At 46.1% G+C, this 24,000-nt stretch overlaps 1 protein-coding gene across 14 annotated transcripts in view; it reads left to right on the top strand.

Moving 5' to 3' along the window:
* Positions 1 to 24,000, top strand: part of ank2b (ankyrin 2b, neuronal) — a 223,267-nt gene that overhangs the window by 27,439 nt on the left and 171,828 nt on the right. The window contains exon 2 of one of the 14 annotated variants that reach the window (XM_061251034.1): positions 10,959 to 11,016. The exons of the other annotated variants lie outside the window; for them this stretch is intronic. Within the exon in view, the coding sequence (XP_061107018.1) occupies positions 11,005 to 11,016 (12 nt within the window). The 5' untranslated portion in view covers positions 10,959 to 11,004. The remainder of the gene's footprint in view (positions 1 to 10,958; positions 11,017 to 24,000) is intronic. 14 annotated transcript variants of the gene reach the window in all.

The raw sequence follows: 24,000 nt of genomic DNA, 5'->3' as shown, positions 1-24,000 counted from the left end.
TCGATGCTGCGATGCTCTGGGTGTTGTGAACTCGCCTAGAAAACGCTCTTTGAGGGGTTACTCTGCTGGGACAGGCCTTCGTGTGATCATATTAAGGCGGAGTAGCAGCCACATTGCCAGAGGACCAGATTATGGCGTGCTGGGACAGGGCAAACCCCATTATATAATGCTCATCACCACGGCTCTTTCTCCTAGGGATGTTGTTTTATTTAGCCTTGGAAACATTTAAAATGGCTTCTGTTTCATACTCAGAGGATGTTGGGCACCTTCAGACACAGACCGGCCGCTTTAGGCTATTGAAAGGCCGCTGCATGTGTTACGTAAAAAAAAAAGAAAAAGACGCCCCCCTCTCCCAAAAACACACAGACAAAGAAACTGCCAACCGATAGGCGCCAGGGTAAGATTAAAACACAAAAGTGTCTTCAAGGTTAAGAAGTGATTATAATATAGAGATATAACGGCAAGCGGTAATTAATGGGGTCTGAGCTGCATGTGGCAACGTGGTATGAACTGTTAAGCTGTAAGTCTGACGCATGTCTGATGAATGGCAGATACATTTTTATTCTCCATCCTAAAATATTGTGTAATAAAATATACAGAATATGTATAAATATACAGAATATGTATCCCTAGCTTAGACATCTACATATATACAAGATTCATGCTGATCAGCCATTGATAAGCCTGTCACATGCACAGTGAAAGCTGATTGGTTGATGGTGGCCATGTTTTTTCTGATAAGACTTTATCATTTACTGACTGAAAGACATGGCATGCAAAGTTTTAGTTTGATTGGTAAAGGAATTGACGCGTTAGAGACATTTTTATGCATTCCTCTTAAAGCGTCACTTATTGGGGAAAGGACACAGATATTAGCATGCTGCCCCAGATGCAACTATTTTATATGTTCGCTAAGATTTGTGATGATCGGATAAAGCATTCGCTAGTATATAAAAAACATGTTCCTGGGTTACTCGGTGCATACTTTTTTTCAAATTTGGTGAAGATTGAATCAGCTTTGTTGAAGAAGAAGCAAAAAATGTGTTTCTGAAAAAAAGTTTAGTGGCCCAAAATCAAAATATTTGCTGATGTTGTATCCTGAGGCTGAAGTTCTTCATCTGAAAAAGTAGGATCTACTGATCTACTAAGTCGCTTGGACCCCTAAAAATCTGATCTTTCACCCCTTATCCTCAAACCACTTCCACCAAAGTTGGGTGCATGTGAATGAGTGAATTTCATGTTTTATTTTCCCAAACCAAAAATATAGTCAGTCTGAAGAACACTTCACATAACCTGCATTGTGAAGTCCCGTTCTGGGCAGCACTGTGTCCTGTTTCCCAGAATGGCATGGGTTCAGCACCCCTGGACGGGTGGCGGTCTGTGTCCCATGGGTTTTTGGCTCAGCATTGAGGGGGGATTAGCAAGAATAACTCAGAGCAGGAAAAGGGATTATAGTACAGTGCCTTCCCTTTATCCCTTTTCCATCCTTCTCCCACTTCACCCATCCTTTTCTCTCTTTCTGTCTCTTTCCCTCCCTCCCTCTCTCCCTCTCTCACCCTCTCTCCCTCCCTATTTCTGTTTCTCCCTCTCTCCCTCCCTCTTTCTGTTTCTCCCTCTCTCCCTCTTTCTCTGTCTGTCTCACCCTCATGCTCACTCTCTCTCCTTCTCTCTCTGTCTCTCACTCTCACCCTCTCTCTGTCTGCCTCTCCCACTCTCTCTCCCTCTCTCCCTCCCTCTCTCTGTCTCTCTATCACCCTCTTGTCTTTCTGAGTAGTTGAAGTACAAGTGTGCAGTAAGTGAGATGATTTGCAATGTGGATAAATATGTAAATCTGAGAATTACATAGGGCGGGAGAAACGCAATCTTCATCAATATTTTGTTTTGTTTCATGTTCTACTTTTCTTTTCCATTCATATTATCTAAACATATTGACATAATAATATATTTTATGTTTAAATGTTTTTCTTTAAATGTCATTTAATACCTTCCCTTCACCCTCTGACCTGCCTTTTTTCTCTCCCTCTCTCCTCCCTCCCTCTCTCCTCTCTCTGTATCAGAATGACCCTCTCACTCTTTCCATATCCCTCTCTTACCCTCTCTGCGGCCACTCATCTCCTTCTCTCTCCCTATCTCCCTCTCTCTCCCTATCTCCCTCTCTCCCTATCTCCCTCTCTCGCTCAATTCAATTCAATTCAATTCAAGTCAAAGTGCTTTATTGTCATGACAAAATTTGCATTTGTATTGCCAAAGCATAGCTAGTAACATGGGGAAAAAAAGAATAAGAACGGGGAAATACTGCAGATTATACAATAGATTGTGTAGTACACATAATTTATATACACATCTATACATACATACATATATACACATATTTTAGGCATGTGTGATTTGATTGTGTGTGTGTGCTGTCTGTGTATGTGCCTGTGTGTATATATGTCAGTGTGTCTGTGCATCTGTGTATTATGATGTTTGTTTTGTTTTGTCACTCACTGTCTCTCCGTACATGACATTCAGACACATATTTTACAGTAATATGCGCCGTTGTTCTCTCATTCCCTCACTCTCACTCTCTGTCGCTCCCTCTCTCTCTCCATGCCCTGAATAACTGGCTGTGAGCCTCTCCGTAGCACAAGGCTCTGCTGTTTCCCGGTCTGAAATCTTCCCGTTTTCCGAGCCCCTGGGTTAACACTTCAGAGGGGCGTAGGTTTTCTGAAGACCCGATTGTGTCCTTGATGGATGGCTCAAAACTTTTCTCGCAAAACCGAGGGGGAAAAAAACCGTTTAATGTCGCTGGTGCAGCGCCCATCTGTCTTGTCACCTCAGTAAAGTGGGGGGGGGTTGGGGAGGGGGGGGGGGACAATGCCCGTGCAAGCCGTCAAAGACGCGGTCAACTGCCGGCCGACCCCCGGCCCTGGCCGGTGTCACCAGACCGCGGTCCCCTTTCATGCGGTGACTGATGTGTGTGTTTTCCGCCCTCCTTCCATTACGGCCCCCGACAAGGTCTAAACGAGGGAAGAAGGGAAGAAGGGAAAGATGTATGACCCTCGAAGGTTGGCGTTTCTCGAGCGGTGGCGCGTTATCTGACCCTGGAAGGAGGGCGGATCCTGTGGAAATGAGAACGTGTCTGCGGAGGATGTGCGCTGCGATGACTGTGCGGACGCGTTGATACACAGACTGACTGTGTCCGTTTACTCACGGTGCTGTGTGTGTGTGTGTGTGTGTGTGTCCGAGTGTTTACTCCAGTCTGATTCTACTCTCCCCCCCCCCCCCCCCAAGTTATTACAAGTATCTTATTTTTTTCGCCCCGGGGAGTAAGCAGTGATGAACAGTGTGACTCAGTTGGGGTTTTGTTTGGTGTCTGTTTTTCACGAGGATTTCACTTCATCTTGGTGGCTCAGCCGCTAGGGATTGTGGGAAAAATACATTGAAGAATTGAAGTGGGGCTTGTTTAATCCACCATTTGTCAATAATTCACAGCTCAAAGACGTGAATACTGGGCTTTGTGAATGCCGAGTGGGCCATTAGCTAATTTAGCATGCGCAATAAGCTCAGTGAGCACTTTATTAGGTAGACCTGTACACCAGCTTGTTAATGCAAATATTTAATCAGCCAATCATGTGGCAGCAACTAAATGCATAAAAGCATGCAGACGTGGTCAGGAGGTTCAGCTCTTTTTCAGACCAAATGTCAGAATGGGGAAGAAATGTGATCTAAGTGACTTTGTGTCGTGATTGTCGGTGCCAGATAGGGTGGTTTGAGTATCTCAGAAACCGCTGATCTCCTAGGATTTTCACGCACAACAGTTTCTAGTGTTTGCAGAGAATGGTGTGAAAAATGAAAAACATCCAGTGAGCAGCAGTTCTGCGGGTAAAAATGCATTCATAATGAGAGAGGTCAGAGGAGAATGGCCAGACTGGTCAAAGCTGACAGGAAGGTGACAGTAACACAAATAACCACACCTTACAACAGCGGTATGCAGAAGAGCATCTCTGAACACACAACTCGTCAAACCTCTAAGCGGATAGGCTACAACAACAGAAGACCGATACGTCTAAAAGGTAAAGTCTAATAAATACCTAATAAAGTGCTCACTGACTGTATGGCTTATAAATCAGGCAGCGATGACTTCAAACTCATGGGCCCGTGATGAATTGATGAATTGATGAATTGATGAATTGATTAATTGACGAATCGAGAAGATCTCATCCCCCTGCAGGCCTGAGAGACATAAGAAGTGGCCCTGTGTGTGTTTACATTTAAAGGATTTGAATTATTAATTTATTGACCACCGTTTCCCGTAGAACGTCTAAGTCAATATTCCTCTCAGAAAGTAACGGGGTCCAAGGTTGTCTCGATTTTGAAACATCCTTGACAGCAGGACCAACCCCTTAATTCCCACAATGCCTTTGGAACTCCACCAATGGGAGCATCTTTCTCATCCTGGAGTTAAAGGCGATTGGTCAGCTGCAGCGGTGGTGTGATACACAGACACACTAAAACAGCACACACACACACACACACACACACACACACACAAAAGTGCATTTTGGAGCTGTGTGTATGCTGTGTGTAAGCAGTTCAGAGGATTGTGGGATATTGTGTTTGTCAACCTGGTCTGTGCCCTTAAAATATATGTTGTTCTGGTTAGAGAGACTTTAATGTTCTCCAACCATGGCCATAGCTGAAGTGAACTTTACAATAAATAATACTGTATTATTTTGAATGTTTATGCAGTCGGATGGTGGCAGGCAGGAAAGGGCTCTATTGCCTCGCAGCAAGAAGGCTGTGACTTTGATGGATGTGATGCTTTAACTTGTGGAAGAACCTATGCACTTGTAAGTCGCTTTGGATTAAAAGCGTCTGCCAAATGACGAAAAATGTAAATGTAAAAAATGAATGTGTTTCTCCCCCACAGTCAAACGTAGGCTAAATTGGGACTCTAATTTGCCCGTTGGTATGAGCGTGTGAGTGAATGGTGTGTGGGCCTTTGATTGACGGCCTTTCCAGCATGTATTCCTGCCTCATACCTACTGCATTCTGTGATTGGATTCAGCCCTCCCCTCCCCCATGACCCTGACTAGGAATAAACAGGTTTAGAAAATGGATGGATTGATGGATGCATTTGAAGGGGATAAAAAAGTATTTGAATGTGAATTCATAAACACGATGGCCATTATCGACAGTATGTACCATAATTCACGGGTGAATTCAGTGAACATTGTGTATCAAGGACTAACTTGAGGAATCAGTTAGCTGCGGCCTTCCTATCGATGGATGACTTTAATGGATTAGGACCATCTGTCATTCTCGGATTGGTTTCTCGAAATCAGCCTCACACGCTAGGATTGAAGCAGGTGCTGGTCAGTTAGCAGATAGAAAGAAAATCTCTCATTTTAAATGTGTCAAAGGCTGTCAGTGCAGAGAGGGAGTACCATCCTGCTGTACGGCTATACCCACGTACATACAGTTCACGAACAAACAACAAACAGTGTAGCTTTTGACAGAGAAGTATGGGAGTGATCTTGGTGACAGAAATATATTTGTTTAGGTCATAGGTTCCCCTGTCACCGCCTTACTGGCTCCTGTATTTTTAGGGTCTTTTCTCACCCCTCACGCGATTGGTTCAAGCCTGTCTTCTGGCCAGTGTGCCCTCCTTCAGTCTCTCTTCCTCTCTCTCTCTCCCTCTCTCTCTTTCCCTCTCCCTGTCTCTCCCTATCTCTCTCCCTCTCTCCCTGTCTCTCTCCCTCTCTCTCTTTCGCTCTCCCTCTCTCTCCCTCTCTCTCTCTCCCTCTCTCTCCCTCTCCCTCTCCCTCTCTCTCTCTCTCTCTCTCTCTCCCTCTCTTCCTCTCAGCTGTGCACTCAGCTCTCATTGTGTGCATGGGAGCATGCTGAAATCTGGGCGCCAAACTCAGCCCTTCACTACCCCCCCCCCTCCCCCCCCCCTTCTTCCCTGACCCCCAGGGGGGGGGACAAAGACAAGGCTTGTTCTCATCGCTGTCCCTGTCACAGTCACTCTGAGTATCTGACTCCAGGCTGCTGTGGGCAGTGCCGTGCTTCTTCTGAACCCAGGAAACCCACAAACAGCTCAGTAACTGCAAAGGATAGTGCATGAATGAAATGGAAGCTTATTGTGAGAAATATTATTTTAAAAAGTGGATGGAACCCTTTCTATTCTTCCTAAACTGAACCCTGGCTGTGTTATGTGGTATGGGAGTGGGGTGTGGTGGGGTTAGGGTTGCCAGATGTTTGGTCAGGATATCTGTTTTTGAAATGATCTGAACCACTCTGGTCCGTGATTAATTCCGATAGCTAACCCTCCGGTCGGCGAAAGGTTCGGATAACAACGATGATTATGACCACAAACACGAAGATTCACTCCTATGATCACAGTTACAGTAACGCAGGACTGAAAACATGAACCCTCACACAGATCTATTAGATCTTTTAGCATGAGAATGATCTAGAGGGATGTTCAGCAGGGTATTAAACGCTTGTGAGAACAGCAGCAGGCTGCTCACCTGCTCTGATTCACCCAGCTGGGGCGTATCTTTCTGAGAATCCTGGGATTGTTTGCGTCCTAATTAACCCTAGCTGGGGTGTCTCGGTGGCGCAGCCTGTAGAGCAATGACCGCATGCTCATTGCGAGCTGCGACGTCGGCGGTTCGAATCCGACCGTCTGACATTTGTCGCATGTCTTCCCCTCTCTCTGGCTCCCATTCTTCCTGTCTCTCTATACTGTCCAATAAAGCTGAAAAAAGGCCTAATTAACCCTAGCTGGGGCAGAACTGTGACAGAAACACAGTGCAGAAAAGGTCTTTGTGCTTTTTTTTCCCACATCAAAACCAGTTGCAGTGAGATAACTATAATGAAACGATTTAAAAACCTTTAGGTTTAGGTTTTCTGTAATGCTTTTTTTTTTTAAAGTCAGCATTAGAATGCACCATTAGGAATATTGTAATCATATTTGTGATCTTGCACCTTAAAGGTTAGTGGATTACGTGCTGAGTGAGAGCAGAAAACAGCAGACCCTGCTGCTTCCAGCTTGTCGGGAGTTTTGGTAAAATGTTCCGGTTGCAAATCCGCTTTCCCGCGTAACTCCAGGCTAGGTATTTTGCTCAAAGTGCATCAGTAAAGAGGGGACAGTAAAAAGAAAATGTAGGCCAAGCTGTTGAAGATAAGAAAACGAGTCATGTGAGGCAATGAGATAAGTTCTCTAATTGTTTCTGTGGCAGTATCTCTCACACACACAGAATGGGGCATGCTCAATGTGGTTTTTTTGCCCTCAACAGCACCCTGAGGGCAGATGACTGTGTTTTGCTTGATGTTACGAGCAAAGCGAACTCCGTTCTACCCTCTAAACAGAGTTGCTCCATATTTGACCTATTTGAGTTAAGATTGTCGTTCCCCAAACCCCCTGGACTAAGTTGAAAAATATAATTTGTTGCATAACACATTTTTTTTTCAAGTGAGCAAAACAAATGCAAAAAAAGGAACAGGTGAGCCTTGAACCCTGGTCTTCTGCATGAGAGGCAATCGCACAGACCACAACGACTGATCTACTGGGAGCCATGTCTTGAGGATGCTTTCTTTTAAAAATGTTTTCCCCTAATTGATTAGCAAACACATAGGCGTGAGATTACAACATGAGATTACCCTTTTCACACGACTGTCTGCCCCCATGGTTCTGATCAGGGCAGAAATATAGCTAACCATTGGCGGCCATGTTTATCAGTGCCCTGGAGCAGTGTGCATTCATGCCACACAGTGGTGTTTTATATAGCGCCTTTATCCAAAGCGCTGTACAATTGATGCTTCTCATTCACCCATTCATACACACACACACACACCGACGGCGATTGGCTGCCAGGCAAGGCGCCAACCAGCTCGTCAGGAGCATTTGGGGGTTATGTGTCTTGCTCAGGGACACTTCGACACAGCCCGGGCGGGGGAACGAACCGGGGATCGAACCGGCCAGACGACTGCTCTTACTGCCTGAGCCAATGTCGCCCCTATATCATGTGTAGTATCTGCTGTGTGTCTTCCATCCCGCCCGTCTGAGTGATGTGGGCTAACGGACTGGAATCTGGATTCTGTCAGGATTTACGGCGAGGGGTATCCACACTGCCAGCCTGCCTTATTTCCCCCAACACTGCGCTCAGATTTTATCACGTGTGTTAAAGAGACACTGTGGGGCCTGGACGCAGATTGACAAAGGTGTGTTTGTGTGTGTGTGTGTGTGTGTGTGTGTGTGGGAGGGTAGTACCAGAGCACTAAAAGAGTATCCTCTTCAACTTGTTCAACATTGCACTGTGAATGATGAATATTCAGCATGTCAAGTACTACAAATAATACAATAGTTAAAGTACTAATATAGTTACTGACATTTTGAGTGTCTACAAAATTATAATGATGCATTGAACTGTTGCGCATTTTATGTAAAACAATTTTTTTCAGTTATCTGAAAGTGTAAGGATTGTATTTTTGCCCATATACTGTATAGTACGAGGCAAACTGGTAATGACCTCGAAGAGAGTTCATTTAAGTACAAACAGGCATAAAATAAACATGAATATGTTTTGATGCATATTCATGCTGGAGAGCCCAAAAACCCTGTGTGATGTAAGAGGGGATTCATTCATATTGTTAATTTCCTTGCCTGAAAAGATTTCTTTGTGCTGAATCATTACTAAACATAACCATTGACTGCACTTCAATGCCACACGTTTGGGAAAGATTACAGATTTTAAAAAGAGTGTTTTTGGTTTTTATATTACATTTGTACGACATACAGTACAATATTCAAAGATGAGTTCAATTGAATTACTTTTCCCCACTTCCTATGATAAGAAAAAGGCTATAAATAGCTCTTTGCTCAAAGTGCTTGGCAAAAGCAAAAGTAAGGTTTTTGAGTTGCAAATTAATTTACAGTAGTTTGAAAACCATCTGTAAATGCCTCTCTGCACTGCAGAGAGTAAACGTCATCCAAACATTTCCAAACATTTCACTGACACAATTTTTACTGTGTGTAATGAGCGCATCATGAGGCAGATACAGCCACTTAGCACTCTGTAGACCAGTGTGCTAATGCAAATATTTCATCAGCCAATCATGTGGCAGCAACTAACACAGGAGATAGGCTACAGCAGCAGAAGACCAATAAGTAAAAAAACAAACAAAGTAATATATACCTAATGAAGTGCTTAGTGCGTGTATCTACTGTACTGAAGCTGAGATTGATAGACTGAGATATTTCATTCACCTTAATTGGCCTTAGATTTTCATTTTCCACTCAGTTTGAATGGCCATACATATTATCAAGCGTGTCAAGTCACTGCTTGAGCCCTGGAACAGTGCAGGACAGTGTATGGAGGAAACGAAACGCCGTTTCCGCTCACCCTGCAGTATACTGGGCTCCCATTGGCTGAGGCAGGCTAGGATCACAGAATCTCCCTCTGTACTCATCCTCACTCTGTGAGCACAGGTGGTTTGTGAAGGACAAGAATGGGTGTGTGCTTGTGTGTGAATGTACAGTATATGGGTGTGTATTTGTGTATGAATGTACAGTATACGGGTGTGTGCTTGTGTATGAATGTACAGTATATGGGTGTGTGCTGGTGTATGAATGTACAGTATATGGGTGTGTGCTTGTGTGTGAATGTACAGTATATGGGTGTGTATTTGTGTATGAGTGTACAGTATATGGGTGTGTGCTTGTGTGTGAATGTACAGTATATGGGTGTGTGCTTGTGTGTGAATGTACAGTATATGGGTGTGTGCTGGTGTATGAATGTACAGTATATGGGTGTGTATTTGCGTATGAATGTACAGTATATGTGTGTGTATATTGTCTATTGTCTGTGTGTTTGTGCAGATGTGCTGTAAATGACTGTACATGTATGTGTGTATATGACTGCATATGTGTGTATGTGCATGGTTGTGTGTGTGTGTTTGTGTGTATGGGTGGGGTGGGGAGGGGAGGGAGAGGTTGCCAGGTTACCGACAGAGCTGCAGTGTGGAGCCTCTGTGTCATCATGTCACTGGAATCCACCATTGACCTACCCAGGGACACACACTCGTAGACACAAATACACTCTCACACACACATACACCCACACACTCACACAGGCACACTCACACACACCCACACACACTCACACAGGCACACTCACACACCCACACACTCACACACACACACACACACATACATACATCCACACACTCACACATACACTCACACACCCACACACATACACTCACACACACACATACATACATCCACACACTCACACAGGCACACTTACACACACTCACGCACCCACACACACACACACACACACACACATACATACAACCACACACTCACACAGGCACACTCACACACACACACACGTACAGTGGCCATCAGAATTATTGGCACCCTTAATAAAAATGGATAAAAAAGGCTGCATAAACAACATGGACGCAGATGATAATTGACGAGTTAGGTAATGGGTACAAAAAATGGAAGGGGTGCCAATAATTACAGAACCTGTTTTTTGGGCAAAAAAAAAATTCTTTGAAAATTGTTCAAATTTGGTTGATTCCGTTGAATAATTAATAAAGCACACTGCTACATTTCGGAAAATAAAGCTGATGTCAATAACTGTATTCATTTTTTTGTCTACAGACTTTTTTTGTGCATATTTATCAAGGGCGCCAATCATTCTGGAGCCAACTGTATATACACACAGGACCTGCACATACACATGCGCAATTACATGCCCTCCCCTGTGAGCTGGCTGTGTCTAGCCTGTACACGCAAACAGCATCACGTGCAAAATCCAGAGAGATAGCCGATTCGCCCTCTGCCATGGAACAGTATCTCCTGAGTTATTAATACCTGTATTATGATCTGATATCCTTCCCTCCTGTCTGCCTCTCACTGATATGGGCTTTTCTCTCTCTTTCTCTTTTTCTAGGTAAGTTGTCGTTGCATGGAAGACTGACCGAGTAGCAGGGAAAACAATGTTACAGAAGGTACCTCTAACTAAAATTTTAACTGCTGACTCACCGCCCGTGAAAGCAAGCCTGAAAGTCACCATTACTAGGGCAATGGATGCAGTTCCCCCCTCTTCGTCCAATGTGACCCCGCACACCGCCCGCAGCGCTGTAGCCACAATGCTCGCTAATCACCTTCACAGTAAATATGCACAGGGATGCTAAGATCCCTCATCAGATATAAAACACAATTGCCCCTTCAGCTAATCGCTAGACAACTGCAGAGGTGCTTTATTTCAGCGGCGCAGTACTTCCGTGTGTTTTGAAGGAGAGGTACTGGGGGGGTGGGGGAGGGCTGTGGGGGTCATGTGTGGGTCCTTGGAGGGGTGCAGAACTCTGTATTACCCCCCCCCCCGGAGGACTGAAATCTGGAAAAGGCGATCACCAGAGAAAACAGAATTTGTGGTTCTCTCACCCCCCTGGGGGTCAGAAGCGATCAGTCACTAAAGGGTGATTACACGTTCGTTCCTTGTCGGTTGTGATGCAGTGTGAGTTTTATGACTGCCTGGTATTGGTAAAACCCTGTTATCTTGCGAGGGGCACTGGGAAACGGACTGGTTCTGTTTTACAGCAGCCTGTCTGTGCGGACAGTAAGGTAACGCCCTGTCCTTCTCTGCCCTTGAGTCCCCGTGTTACAGTGTGTGGTGAGGCTCGTGAATCCAGACTAACACCGAGCCCTGCGGTGCTTTTGTCCTGTGACGAGAAAATGAAGTATCCATGATGAAGTATGTAACTAAAATGTGTTTTCAACACCTCTAAAACTGGAAAGTTATTTTCCAGTTAGAAAAAATGGGCATGCGTTTGCCAAGGAACATCGTGCCACACCTTTATTTCTGTCACATGGCACTTGTCGAAAGTGTGGTGCTACGAAAGTATAAATTTGGCCTTTGGGTTTTTTGTAATCTCCAATATTTGATTGGATGTGCAAACCTTTTGCCCAATCAGGAAAGTTTTCGTGCAGATGGGCCCGGCTCACTGCTGTATGGATTCAGATTTTGCTTACAGGTAATAGAGATGCTTGCTTCTTTGGTTTCACCCAGGAATACCAGCTGTGAACAGATCAAATTCTATACAGTATGTACCCATATCAGATGCCATACGCTAAAGGTCTTGCCTTTGCTGCATGCATATTCATACCCATCAATATGTCTGCAGATTTACTGTTCAATTCCGGTGTGTGTGTGTGTGTGTATGTGTGTGCATGCGTGTGCGTGTGTGTGGACTGCTGGGGTCCTATTATGTGTGAATATTACCTGTGTGTTTAAATACTATGTTGTACAAATGTATCTGGACAGTCATATATGCCACAACGACAATGTAAACTGAACTGAAATCACACAAATATTTCTGAGTGGCTAAATATCCGAATGTAAGTACTTGTACACAGAAATATGTGATTAGAATTTTCTTAACTGTACATTCTAAAGGTTTAGAATATTCTCAAGTGAACATTCTAATGGTTTGGAATGTTCTCAACTGAACATTCTAATGCTGATGTAACAATCATAGCAGTTCTCGAACATTTACTTTCTTTTATAGAATAATTACTTTTTTTCTTTTTTTTCTTTTTTAAACCTGCCCTTCAAAGGGTTTGATTTTGAGTGGGAGGGAGACGCAGTCGCTGTTGTGTGAAAACCACAGGGACGTGCGTGCGGAGCGAGTTCACTCAGAGTTGCTCAGGGTTTCCCAGGGAGAAGAATGGAAGTGGCTTGTGGGATAAAGTCCTCCGAGAATTCATCAGGACTGCGAAGGGAAGCTGATCATTTAAAAAATAATTTCATCTTTGTGGGCAGCTCTGTTTTAGTCCTAATGAGACGTGGCACATTGGAATACTTCATTTCATTAGAGGCTGAGGCCAGGCCAGCGCTGGGCGGCCGCGGTGAGGAGGAGGCCGGGGTGAGGAGGAGGCCGTGGGGAGGAGCGGGCCGGGGTGAGGAGGAGGCTGGGGTGAGGAGGAGGCTGGGGTGAGGAGGAGGCTGGGGTGAGGAGGAGGCTGGGGTGTGGAGGAGGCCGCGGGGAGGAGGAGGCCGGGGTGAGGAGGAGGCTGGGGTGTGGAGGAGGCTGGGGTGAGGAGGAGGCTGGGGTGTGGAGGAGGCCGCGGGGAGGAGGAGGCCGGGGTGAGGAGGAGGCCGCGGGGAGGAGCGGGCCGGGGTGAGGAGGAGGCTGGGGTGTGGAGGAGGCTGGGGTGAGGAGGAGGCCGGGGTGAGGAGGAGGCCGGGGTGTGGAGGAGGCCGGGGTGTGGAGGAGGCTGGGGTGAGGAGGAGGCCGGGGTGAGGAGGAGGCTGGGGTGAGGAGGAGGCCGGGGTGTGTCTGGGCTTCTGCTCCTCATCCGCGCTCTTCATCACTGTCAGTTCACTGGCGAAAGCCCTGCAGGTAAACACACAAATCACCAGAGCAGCCTGCAGTCACTCATAAACAGGAATGGCGCAGAGCACGGTGCGTGAGGGGCTGCCACTCCTCTCCTGCTCTGCAGGGGGGCCTCCAGGGCCGCCCCGCCCCACCCCGCTCCCCGAGAGTCAGACGGAAAGACGCTGCGGCGCTAATTGTTCCGTTAATTGCCCGGGAGAAAAAGAAAAAAAGCAGGGCTGGGTTTGTATCCAAGGGCCAGATTCGATCATCCCCGCTCCGGTGCCTCAAGTGGCGCGGGGGCCATTTCCGAGGCCAAATCCTGTTCCTGTAGAAAGCAGCACTTTGGCAGGAAACGGCGAGCGTTGCTATGAGATGCGCTTGTGGCGTCATTACTGTTAGTTACGGCAGTGCTGGGCGGGCAGTTTGTAGCACAGTGTCCCCATGTAAGTGTATCAGAGGAGCGCATGTGCTGCAGCGCCCCCTGCAGGAGCGGAGGTGCTACGGCAGTGATGTGGCAGTGAGAGAGTACTGCAGCTAGTGGGGGACCTGCAGGGATTCCAGAAGAGAAGGAAATGAGAAATACAGCGTTTGAACAGAAGCAGAAGGAACGCGGAGCTCATTCTCACACGCTACCCTGGAGTGAAACTGTGCCGTTCCTCTCTGAAGAGACCGCTTAGTCCTGCAGGTTTCTGTGTCACAGATCTGCGAAATGGCCCATTAATTTCAAACAGAACCAGTCTGAGTTTCCCACTGGGACGACTGGTCGTCTGAGGCCTACGCTACGTCTGTGCGACCTGATTTCCTCGTGCCATAATGGCTGAACGTGGTGTCGCTTTGGGGACACGATGGCAGTGGTGGGCCAGAGAAATTGCCACTTGGCCTTTTAGGCCCAGATTTGTCTGGCATAAGCCCAACCCTTCTCCCATAGACCCTTAATACTCTCTGAGCGCTTCAACTATCATACTGTCACTGCTGCAGCATTCCAGATATATTATTCACTATTATGCAAACATTTGATTCAGACTTGCTGTGCATTTATTAAATGAAATGTGTTTATGGTCTAATTAAGGCTGAAGATAAAAGACGCCTGCCCGTCTGTGATTCAGTGTAATTTCAGCAGTGTTTATCTACCTGTGTTTCCTTTCTCTGTGGAGGTTTTGGTGGATTAAACATTCTGTGGCTCTTCTACCAGAGATTATCGGTATTAAGGAGATAGAAATCTTTCATGCAATGTTATATTTCTGCAACTGAATGGTCCATGAACAACAAGTATCTTAGCTATTTATCCATAACATTTTTACATTATTGGCATTTGGCAGACGCTATTTACCAGAGCGACATACAGTTGATTAGACTAAGCAGGAGACAATCCTCCCCTGGAGCAATGCAGGGTTAAGGGCCTTGCTCAAGGGCCCAATGGCTGTGGGGATGTTATTGTGGCTACACCGGGGATTGAACCACCGACCTTGCGGGTCCCAGTCATGTACCTTAACCATTACGCTACAGGCCGTCCCCTATTATCCGTATTGGAAAAGACTTGAATGAACACAGCTTGTAGGCTCCGTTTTTATTGGTCTCTGTTTACACCAACTCAAAGAGAGACGTGTGACAGGCATTGAAATAATTTGACATGTTTGTGTGCCATGTGACGACGTCCTCTTCCTGCGATTGTGTTGATCTCATTGTGCTGTCTTTCACGCAAGGAGCGATGTCGGTAGAAGTGACATGAAAAGACTTTCACATTAGTCACTCATCAGACCCTGGATGCCTCCACGGTGTTTTGGCAACGTTCAAGAAACACTATAGCAGCATGTGCGCGGCCTGGAGCGTAGTGGTTAAGGTACATGCCCGGGACCCACAAGGTCAGAGGTTTGATCCCCGGTGCAGCCACAATAAGATCCGCTGTTGGGCCCTTGAGCGAGGCCCTTAACCGCACATTGCTCCAGGGGAGGATTGTCTCCTGCTTAGCCCAATCAACTGTACGTCGCTCTGGATAAGAGTGTCTGCCAAATGCCATTAATGTAATGTAATATAAATAGTAGTACACTGTAGTATGCAGGGCTATTATTGCAGAACACGGCAGGAACATCACACAAGCAGTGTTAAGGTCGACAGCCTTTTACAATCGCCATTTAAAAGGTCCTACTCAGCTGACAACACTCTTGCAACACTCCACATTGGTATAATGTTACCGATAGATCCAGACAGTGATACCCCCCCCCCCCCCCCCCCGCCCATCCCCCATTCCCCATCCCAGTGTTCCATAACGTTCATCATCCGCGCAATCGATGGCCGGGCTGTCGTTTTCCCGGCGTAGTGCTGTTCATATCAGACTCCCGTGTCAGGAACATGATGCACCTAGTTCATCCACAGTCTGAAATCAATATTCGGCATGACAATATGGAGGATGAATCTGTGCTTCCCGGCGCTGTGGCTGTGGCTAGTGAGCGGGGCTGTAGGGTGGCTGCATTTCATTGTGTCGCGGATCCCGGGTTGAAATATGGAGCGGTCCGCACCGCCGGCCCGCCCTGTCCATCAGGCAGAGAGGAGGGGAGACGGCCCCGGACAGAGGAAGCCTGTCGACAGAGACATGTCAGAGCCAGGGAAATACAGAATGTGATGTGCAGATGTGAGTGAATGTGTACTTGTGTGCGTGCGTTTGTGTGTGCGTGTTTATATCTGTGTGTGTGTGCGTGTAGGAGAGGTGTGGACGTTTATGTGCATTTGTTTATATTATAGTGTTTGTGTATGTGTGTGAGAGGGTGTGTGTAATTGGGTGTGTGTGTGTGTGTGTCCATGTAGGAGAGGTGTGGACGTTTGTGTGTATGTGCATTTGTGTGTATTATAGTGTTTGTGTATGTGTCGGAAGTTGGTTGCGTATGTGTGTGGGAGAGGGCGTGTGTACTTGTATGTGCATGAGTGTGTGTGTGTGTGTTTATTGTTTCCAAAGGGCAGTAAGAGGGAATAAATCCTGTTAGCATGAGCCCCTTGGTAAGGGATGTGTATTTGTGTCATTTCTCCAGTGCATGCCCTTCTCTCTAGTCTCAGGGCATCCTCAGCTTTTTTCTAAGCAAACATCGCCCTCTATTGGCTGCCCATGGAACTTAACTAGAAGCAGAAGTTGAATTTCGAGTAGTCACTTTCCTAGATTGATTTTGGTAGATAGGCCGTTCATTTCAGTAAAATAGATTTTCTGCACAGTCCAAATGCCGTATTCACTAGATGAGATGCATGTGCGTTGTCCAATTATATACCTTTCTCAGAACAGCTTTGTATTCCATTATCCTATTAGGAATACCCACTTGCATCTAATCCAATCACATCTTGTCAGTTATCTTTGCTGTGTAGCTGTAGATTTCCCGTTGGCCTTCGTTACGGGTAACACAAAACGGATACATCTCCTGGTAGGAAAAAGTTTCAGTACGTATTCGCTTATTCACATATCAACACGGTGTTATTTTTGCACGTCACGGCCTTCAGAGAGTGTGTGCGGGACCGGGGCTGGAGCATTTTCTCACCTTGTCGCTGATTCGGTCCACGGCTGGAAAATGTATTTAATCTACGGGAAGTTGTCACATTTGTCTCTCACCTGCTGTTCCGAGCTGACAGGGATGTGCAAACTGGCGCAACTGGATTTGGCCTGGAAGTCTCTCACTTATGGGCGCCATGACTTTCTCTTTCGCTTCTTCATAATTTCTGGAAAAATCCATTAACTGGTTTTGCCGACTTACGTCTCATTTTGCCGTTACCCTTTTTTTTGTCATCGCAGTTACATTGGAAGTAGCAACCTAATAAAACGGACACAGTGGCCATTATGTGAAAGTTCTGTAAATGCTTTCTTGGTCATGTACACGTTCACAAAACTGCCTAATTGGAGGCGCCTTAGTTGGAAAGGTGCAGACATTGATCGCCTATTAATCTATCTAATGATAATGGGAAATGGGCCGCGTTTGATGAGGTGTAAAAGTCATCCTGCTGTTGAACACTGCCACCCAGTGGACAAAAACGGTAATGTGCCCAAAAACAAAAGCTTGTTGACCTGTATTCAGCGCACTGAATAATTAATGGTTCAGCTCTCACCCGCTCATTAATAAACCAGCGCATCGATCAAAATGTGTTTTGATGCTCTGCAGTCAGTGCTCGACAGTAGGAGGTTGTGGAGGTAGTGCACCCTTAATAGCCAAAAGTATGGGATAATAAAGTCCTCTGTCAGTTTCATTTACTGACGGGGGGGCTTGTGTGTGCAAGGAAAACCCCATGGGAATTATATATGCATTCATGTTCTCCGATAAATGTTAGGAGTATTGATATCTATATAAATGATAGACATGTGATTAAATTCCAGGCTGTAGTAGTAGATATCAATTTAGCATTAAAATGTGTATACTTGCATCTGCTTAGTCTGCTTATTAGTCATCTGGTCATACATTTGATAACTAAATAGACAGCTGGGTATAAGTTGCTCCTTGCTGGATAACTCAGAAATCATTTTCAATGTTTACGGACACTTTTGAATCTAGTTTCTCCGGTGTCCGTTAGCCCCTGACACCAGCGTATGAACTCTGTTGCATTACATCGTTGGTTAATGGGTGATGTAATCTTCCCAAGGGTATGTCCTTGGCTCTGTGTCTCCCTCTCCTGTTACACGTCCCAGGACAACGCCCCGGAGGGAGGCCGTCGCAGCCCACCGCCAATTCGATACCGCCATCCCACTTTCCCCTCTCCTGTCCGCTGGAAAACTGATAGCCCTTTTACACTGGGCGGTTAGCCTCAGCGTACGCCACTAAAAAAATTCAAATGATTTACAGCTAAAAAAAAACAAAAAAACGCCAAAGCGCAATTAAGAAGAAACACTGAAAGGTTGACGTAATAAATCCTAGCGACGCTCCGCAGTTGCACACGGCGGCGCGTGACAGCTTCATTCGTCTTTGGATACAGTTACGCGGCATTCTGCTCCCGCGCTGAATTGCATTATTGCCTGCGCGCCCTATCGAACGTTCGCTCCGTTTCCGGAGTGGCTCCTCCCGCCTCGTCTTTAATGGAGGCTGGCGGAAACGAGAGCAGAGGAGGAGATGGTTCTGTTCAATCCGGGCTTCAGTTCAATTTGCACCCTTATTGGATGCGTTGTATACATATCACAAGTGATTTTCATCCGGACTCACTTGGATTTCCCCTTGATGGCACCCTAGGGTTTTATTCTTATTGGCATGTAAAAGTTTAAAGTTCATCCTTAACAAATGAAAAAACAGCTGGTTGAGAGGCAGCCACTGTCAGGCTGACATATTCCTTTGTTCCATTGGCCCTTCCCCTCCTTGCTTTACTGTAATTGTGTAATTGTGTTATTGTATGTTATGATTATTGTTCTGTCTCCAGAGACCCACCAAGATGAAAAATAAGGGGGGCCGTAACATTACAGAGTGTGCATTTGGAGTGCAGTTTTATACAGCATCTGGACAGTGAAGGGGCTGGTAATAGAAGCGGTTGGGTTAAACCCCCTAGAGAGTTAACATGACTGTGGCAGACAGGCTGAATTCTGTGTCTGTCCCTCTGCATAAACATCACACCATATCCTGTCATTCCATTCACAGTGAGGTGCACTTATTCTAATTACTTCTGAAAAAGGGTTGTGTTTTTCTGAAGGAAAAACATTACGGTTTACGTGCTTGGCTAATCGCCGGACTATTAGCTTTGTGTGACAAAATTAGCTTTGTACCGCAAATTCAGCAAAGGAAAACAATCTAGTTTATAATCGAGCTTGCACACAATTGTCTTATTACTTTTGTAATGCAATCAGTTGTCAAGGCTGAGCATGACATTTGCCCGTTAGACAGCCCTGGACAGGCACAGTGAAGGCTCTCTTTTGTTCCTTTTGTTTTTTGAAATCAGTGCTGGTATTTTCCCTCCCAGCATCCCCTGTGCTGTTGCCCCGGCAACAGACACCTGGGCTGTGCGTTTCCTGGGAGACGCGCGCATGACCGATGAGGTCTTCCGACGCACGGGGCGCGGCACAGCTCGATGGAGCCTGGCTGTGCGCTGCAGTCTCATTACAACAATAACAGCCCATACACAGCTCAGAGAGGGGCAGCGCTGTGTCCTGTGTGCTGTGTCTGTGTCCCGTGTCCTGTGTCTATGTCCTGTGTCCTGTGTCCTGTGTGCTGTGTCTGTGTCCTGTGTCCTGTGTCCTGTTGCTGTGTCTGTGTCCTGTGTCCTGTGTCTATGTCATGTGTCTATGTCATGTGTCCTTTATCCTGTGTCTATGTCCTGTGTCCTGTTTCTATGTCATGTGTCTATGTCCTGTGTCCTGTGTCTGTGTCCTGTGTCTATGTCATGTGTCTATGTCCTGTGTCCTGTGTCTATGTCATGTGTCTATGTCCTGTGTCCTGTGTCTATGTCATGTGTCTATGTCCTGTGTCTATGTCATGTGTCTATGTCCTGTGTCCTTTATCCTGTGTCCCGTGTCTGTGTCCCGTGTCCTGTGTCCTCTTTCATGTTTCCCGATTCGGGCGGGGTGCTCACTGTGCCTAGCCGTCTTCCTCTTGTGGACTCAGACAGACGCCTGTGGAAATCGATCGACTCGGGATTAGGGTCTGCAGAGCTGCACTCTCGTGCGTCTGTCATTCGTGCTGTTCTGGTGATTGTTTTCGACGCGGGTTTCGAGGTGCACTTAAGGACATCTTTTCAACGGTAGTTGTTGGGTGAAGCTGCTGGAGCCAAAATAAATTTGCTGAAAATCACCAACAAAAACAGTAGTAACAACAAATCAAGCGCAGAAAAATTAATATCCTGTATAATGTCAAACTGGCAAAGCAGCCCTTCTGTTTGTAGCCAGAATGGGGCCCTCTTGTGGTGGTTCACATGAAAAATGTTTTATTTGTTTATGCTGGTGTTTGAAAATTGAATCTATTGAATTGCTTAATTTCTCAATTATTTATAGGGAACATGGCTGCCTTTTCCTCTGTTAGAAACAGAGAGAAAAGATGATTTATGTGCTAAAATAACTGGTAGAATTGCTGAAGGGCAGTGCTAAATATAGCCGAGCAGCTATTCCTGAAGAACTCCATCTTAATTCTGTTAGTCTTCACCGTTTCCGTGTGCAAGCCCACCCGCCCCTCCGGCACCAGGGCTGTACCGTGAGCCCTCAAACACAACACAGGTCCGGTAATTACAATGGCTTTTTGAGAAGGTAAACGTCACGGTGCAGAAGCGTCCCAGCAGAACGACAACGGGCTCTTTCAGTGGGTGGGCGTGGCCGGCCCCTGTTCTGTCTGCTGCAGTGCTCTTGCGCGCATGTACGCACGTATGAATGCATGTGCGAATTCAAACATACTCGAGGTCGCGGGCCCCCGAAGCCAGCACCGAGCGATTGGGGGGGTGGAGGCTTTGCCGTTTGCCGAACGGAAATGATCTTAGCCGCCCACCTCCACCGTCGGAGCTACACGGGCACATCAATCATCCCGGTCCGGCGATGGCAAATACGGACCCCACCCACCCGCGGGTTACTACGACGATGCCATCATGTGTTGCGCGTTCCGCCGCGGAAACGGCAGGATTAAAAGCCAGTTGCTATGGTTATCCACTCGGATTGCGTCACTATGGCAACGCAGTGTCTCTGGGCCTAAAAGCTTCCCGGCAGGAAGTCAGGTAGCGAGAGAGACACAGAGCTCCAAACGCGGGGTCAGTCATCGCTGAACGCTGATAGTGTGTTTTTATGATTGTCATTCAAGTTCAAGGGACCGTAGCTCCATTCTGTAATCCCCGCTATAGCTGGAAGAACACCAAACCTTAAGTAATCCGTTCATGGTTTTATTTCTCTCGTGTTATTGGCTGAAATCAGAGCAGTGCCTTCCACCAGCTTGTGAATATCATCTCTGCTGAACAAAACAGCTCAAGCTAGGTTTTGAAACATGGTTGACCAGTTCAGACCAGCTCCCAGCTTGACATGGTTTGACCAGCTCAAGCTATGTTTTGACACAGACAAGGCAGGCTACTAGCACTCTGGTTGACCTGCTCATACCCAACTAGACCAGTTTATGACCAAATTGACCAGCTCAATTTTCAAAGCTGGTAAAGATGCCATAGCTGTATTTCACAGCAGGGGTGGCCCCTCTCTCCCTGTTCATCTCCTTGTCGTTGTAGAATATGTATTTTGCCGGTAATTTACTGTGCCGACATTTATGACTTGAAAGCAGGACATGTCAGAGGGGGAGAATCGATCAACAGACGGTGGACAGGGGTTTTAATCCCTTAATGAGGAATCTGCCTGAAACACAGCGTAACATTTCATCTGCGGATCAAACTGCACGGCAGTTGGGCGAGTGGTTACGCCCGACTCGCATGACTGCGGAGCGATGTGCAATCAGTCCGTTATTTCTGTCGAACGGAACTCGATTTTACTGGAAAATGATCGGTCCGCATTCGTATTAGAGGCCCTCGATGTTTATGTATTTCCTTCATCGGTTTCAGTGTCAATTCTCCACGTGATATTTCATCCTTAATGAGAGCTAAGCTAATCGATAACTGGAGCGGCGTTGCGTCATCTATGGGAAAATATAACAGGGCATGGCACGTGGTTTGGCAGAAATGCCCGGGACACCTTTCCTATGAATTTGGAGTCTTAACGGACTCTCTGAATAACAGGCAGATTATACTGTGTGGGTGTATTATGTCTTTTTAATCCCCAGGTCAGACCTGGGTCAAATACGTAATTGTTGTGGATTCAAGTACTTTTCTACGCTTTACTGAGCTTGTCTGGTGTAGTGGAACTTATGAAATACCCTCAAAAAGTGCTAACCTGGCCTTCTCGTCCTCTTGGGTAGCTCAGTTGCACCATGCAAGATTAACTGGGCACAGTATTTGAATCCAAAAGCCAGGCCTGCTTCAGGTATGGAATCACTAACGCTTCCTTACACTCACTCTGCACACATTTGTTGGTCTGATTCAGTTTTTCAGTTGCAGTAAATGTGTATTTTTGTTCTGGTATTTTTGTGTGGTCTGGAAGAATAGCTAGCAACAGGGATACTCCAGCAAGGTGACTGTGTGCTTTAATATATGATGGAGTGGAACATGTTGTCTGTCATGTAGGATGCTATAGAAAATTGAATTGTGCTTGTGTCTGTGTGCGCATTCATGCATCTGTGGGTGTATCAATGTATGCATGTGTGTGGGGTTGCATATGTGAAACATACAGACAACGTCATAGCTCTCATCATTTGAAAATTATATTTGATCAGTATATGACTGCAACGTTGGTCTAATGAGAAGGACTCTTTCACAAGATTGGCTTTACAGACAGGCTACAGGGATGGCACAGTGGGGTATGGATGCAATCCATTATTAATTACAATTTCTTCTTTAGCTGTCAGATGAAGTAAAAAGTGCATGACTTGCATCTATATTCATGAATTCATGAAAAGCACTTATTCTGTTTCAACAGAATCTTCCAAGGCAAGCACTGTATTATCAAGAGTGGGTGAAAGATAAATCATTGTTGGCCTTTCTATGATATTATAAGAAAGTTGTATATTTTTGGAATATCTGGAGTTTCTGGAATGTTTTTTAAAAAGTAAAAAAAAAAAAAAAAATTTCTAGCATTTCCAGAATATCTGAAAACATTATCTGGAATGTTTGGCAGTTCCAGGATATCCGGACACAATGTCTAGAATGTTCAGGAGTTCTAGAGTGTCAGGACATATTGCTTGGAATGCTTGACACTTCTGGAGTACCAAGACATATTGTCTAGAAGGTTTGGCAGTTCCGGAATGTCACGTGGTGTGCGGACGTGCAGAGCCGTGACCGATCGGATCACGACACCGCAGGCGCGGGACTTCCCCATCAAATATTCAGAGCCAGCCTTCGTCCAGACACCTGACTGCCTAGCCTAACGAGGGGCACGTGGCTCAGCCGCCGAGGAGAGCCGTTTCCATGATGCCAACTCCGCTGCCTGACAAATTATTTTAGTGGGCACACTTAATTTAGCTATTGTCTCGGGAATAACCAACTGTATATTTCGACTCCTGGCTGCATGTATACGTTGGTCGTTTATCATGCTGTGATTTGTAGCATGTTGTATCAGGTTACGAAACTTTAAGTGTTTTAATCATTTTTCCAGTTTAGAGCTTGCGTTTGGCCCAGAAGACAGGCACAAGGGATTGAGTTGTCTGCTGTGTGTCCTCCTTGCTGGGATTGGAGACAGTGTCCCCATTGAAGAGCGACAAACAAGTTAATGTCCTCAATTCACACTGATATGTTTTTGAGAAGCTTTTGTTTTTCTGAGAAATTTCATTTATTCCGAAAGAATTCCAAGGATTTGTGTGTGGAAAGTCGTTCTGTTAGGGGAAGGAATGCCGGAATTCCTTTTCTTTCTCTCTTCGCTCAAATGAAATTGAAGCAGGCCCCGCTGATGAGCTGGAGGTCCAGAGGGGCTTTGGGTCAGGACAAGTCCGAGGCAGAGGAAGCACAGGGCTGCGGAGGGAACAGGGCTCCTTGCAGTACACATGGAGTACAGATACACAAGACCCAGGCTGTTCTTACCCCAGTTAGCCACCCAGAACCATACGCTAAAGTCCTGCTCCCCAAATCACGGTCCTCGAGGGCAGAGAACTATGACCTGCAGGT

The sequence above is a fragment of the Conger conger genome, chromosome 8 (assembly GCF_963514075.1).
Source record: "Conger conger chromosome 8, fConCon1.1, whole genome shotgun sequence".
Taxonomy (NCBI): Eukaryota; Metazoa; Chordata; class Actinopteri; order Anguilliformes; family Congridae; genus Conger; species Conger conger.
This window is presented reverse-complemented; position numbering and strand designations above follow the sequence as displayed.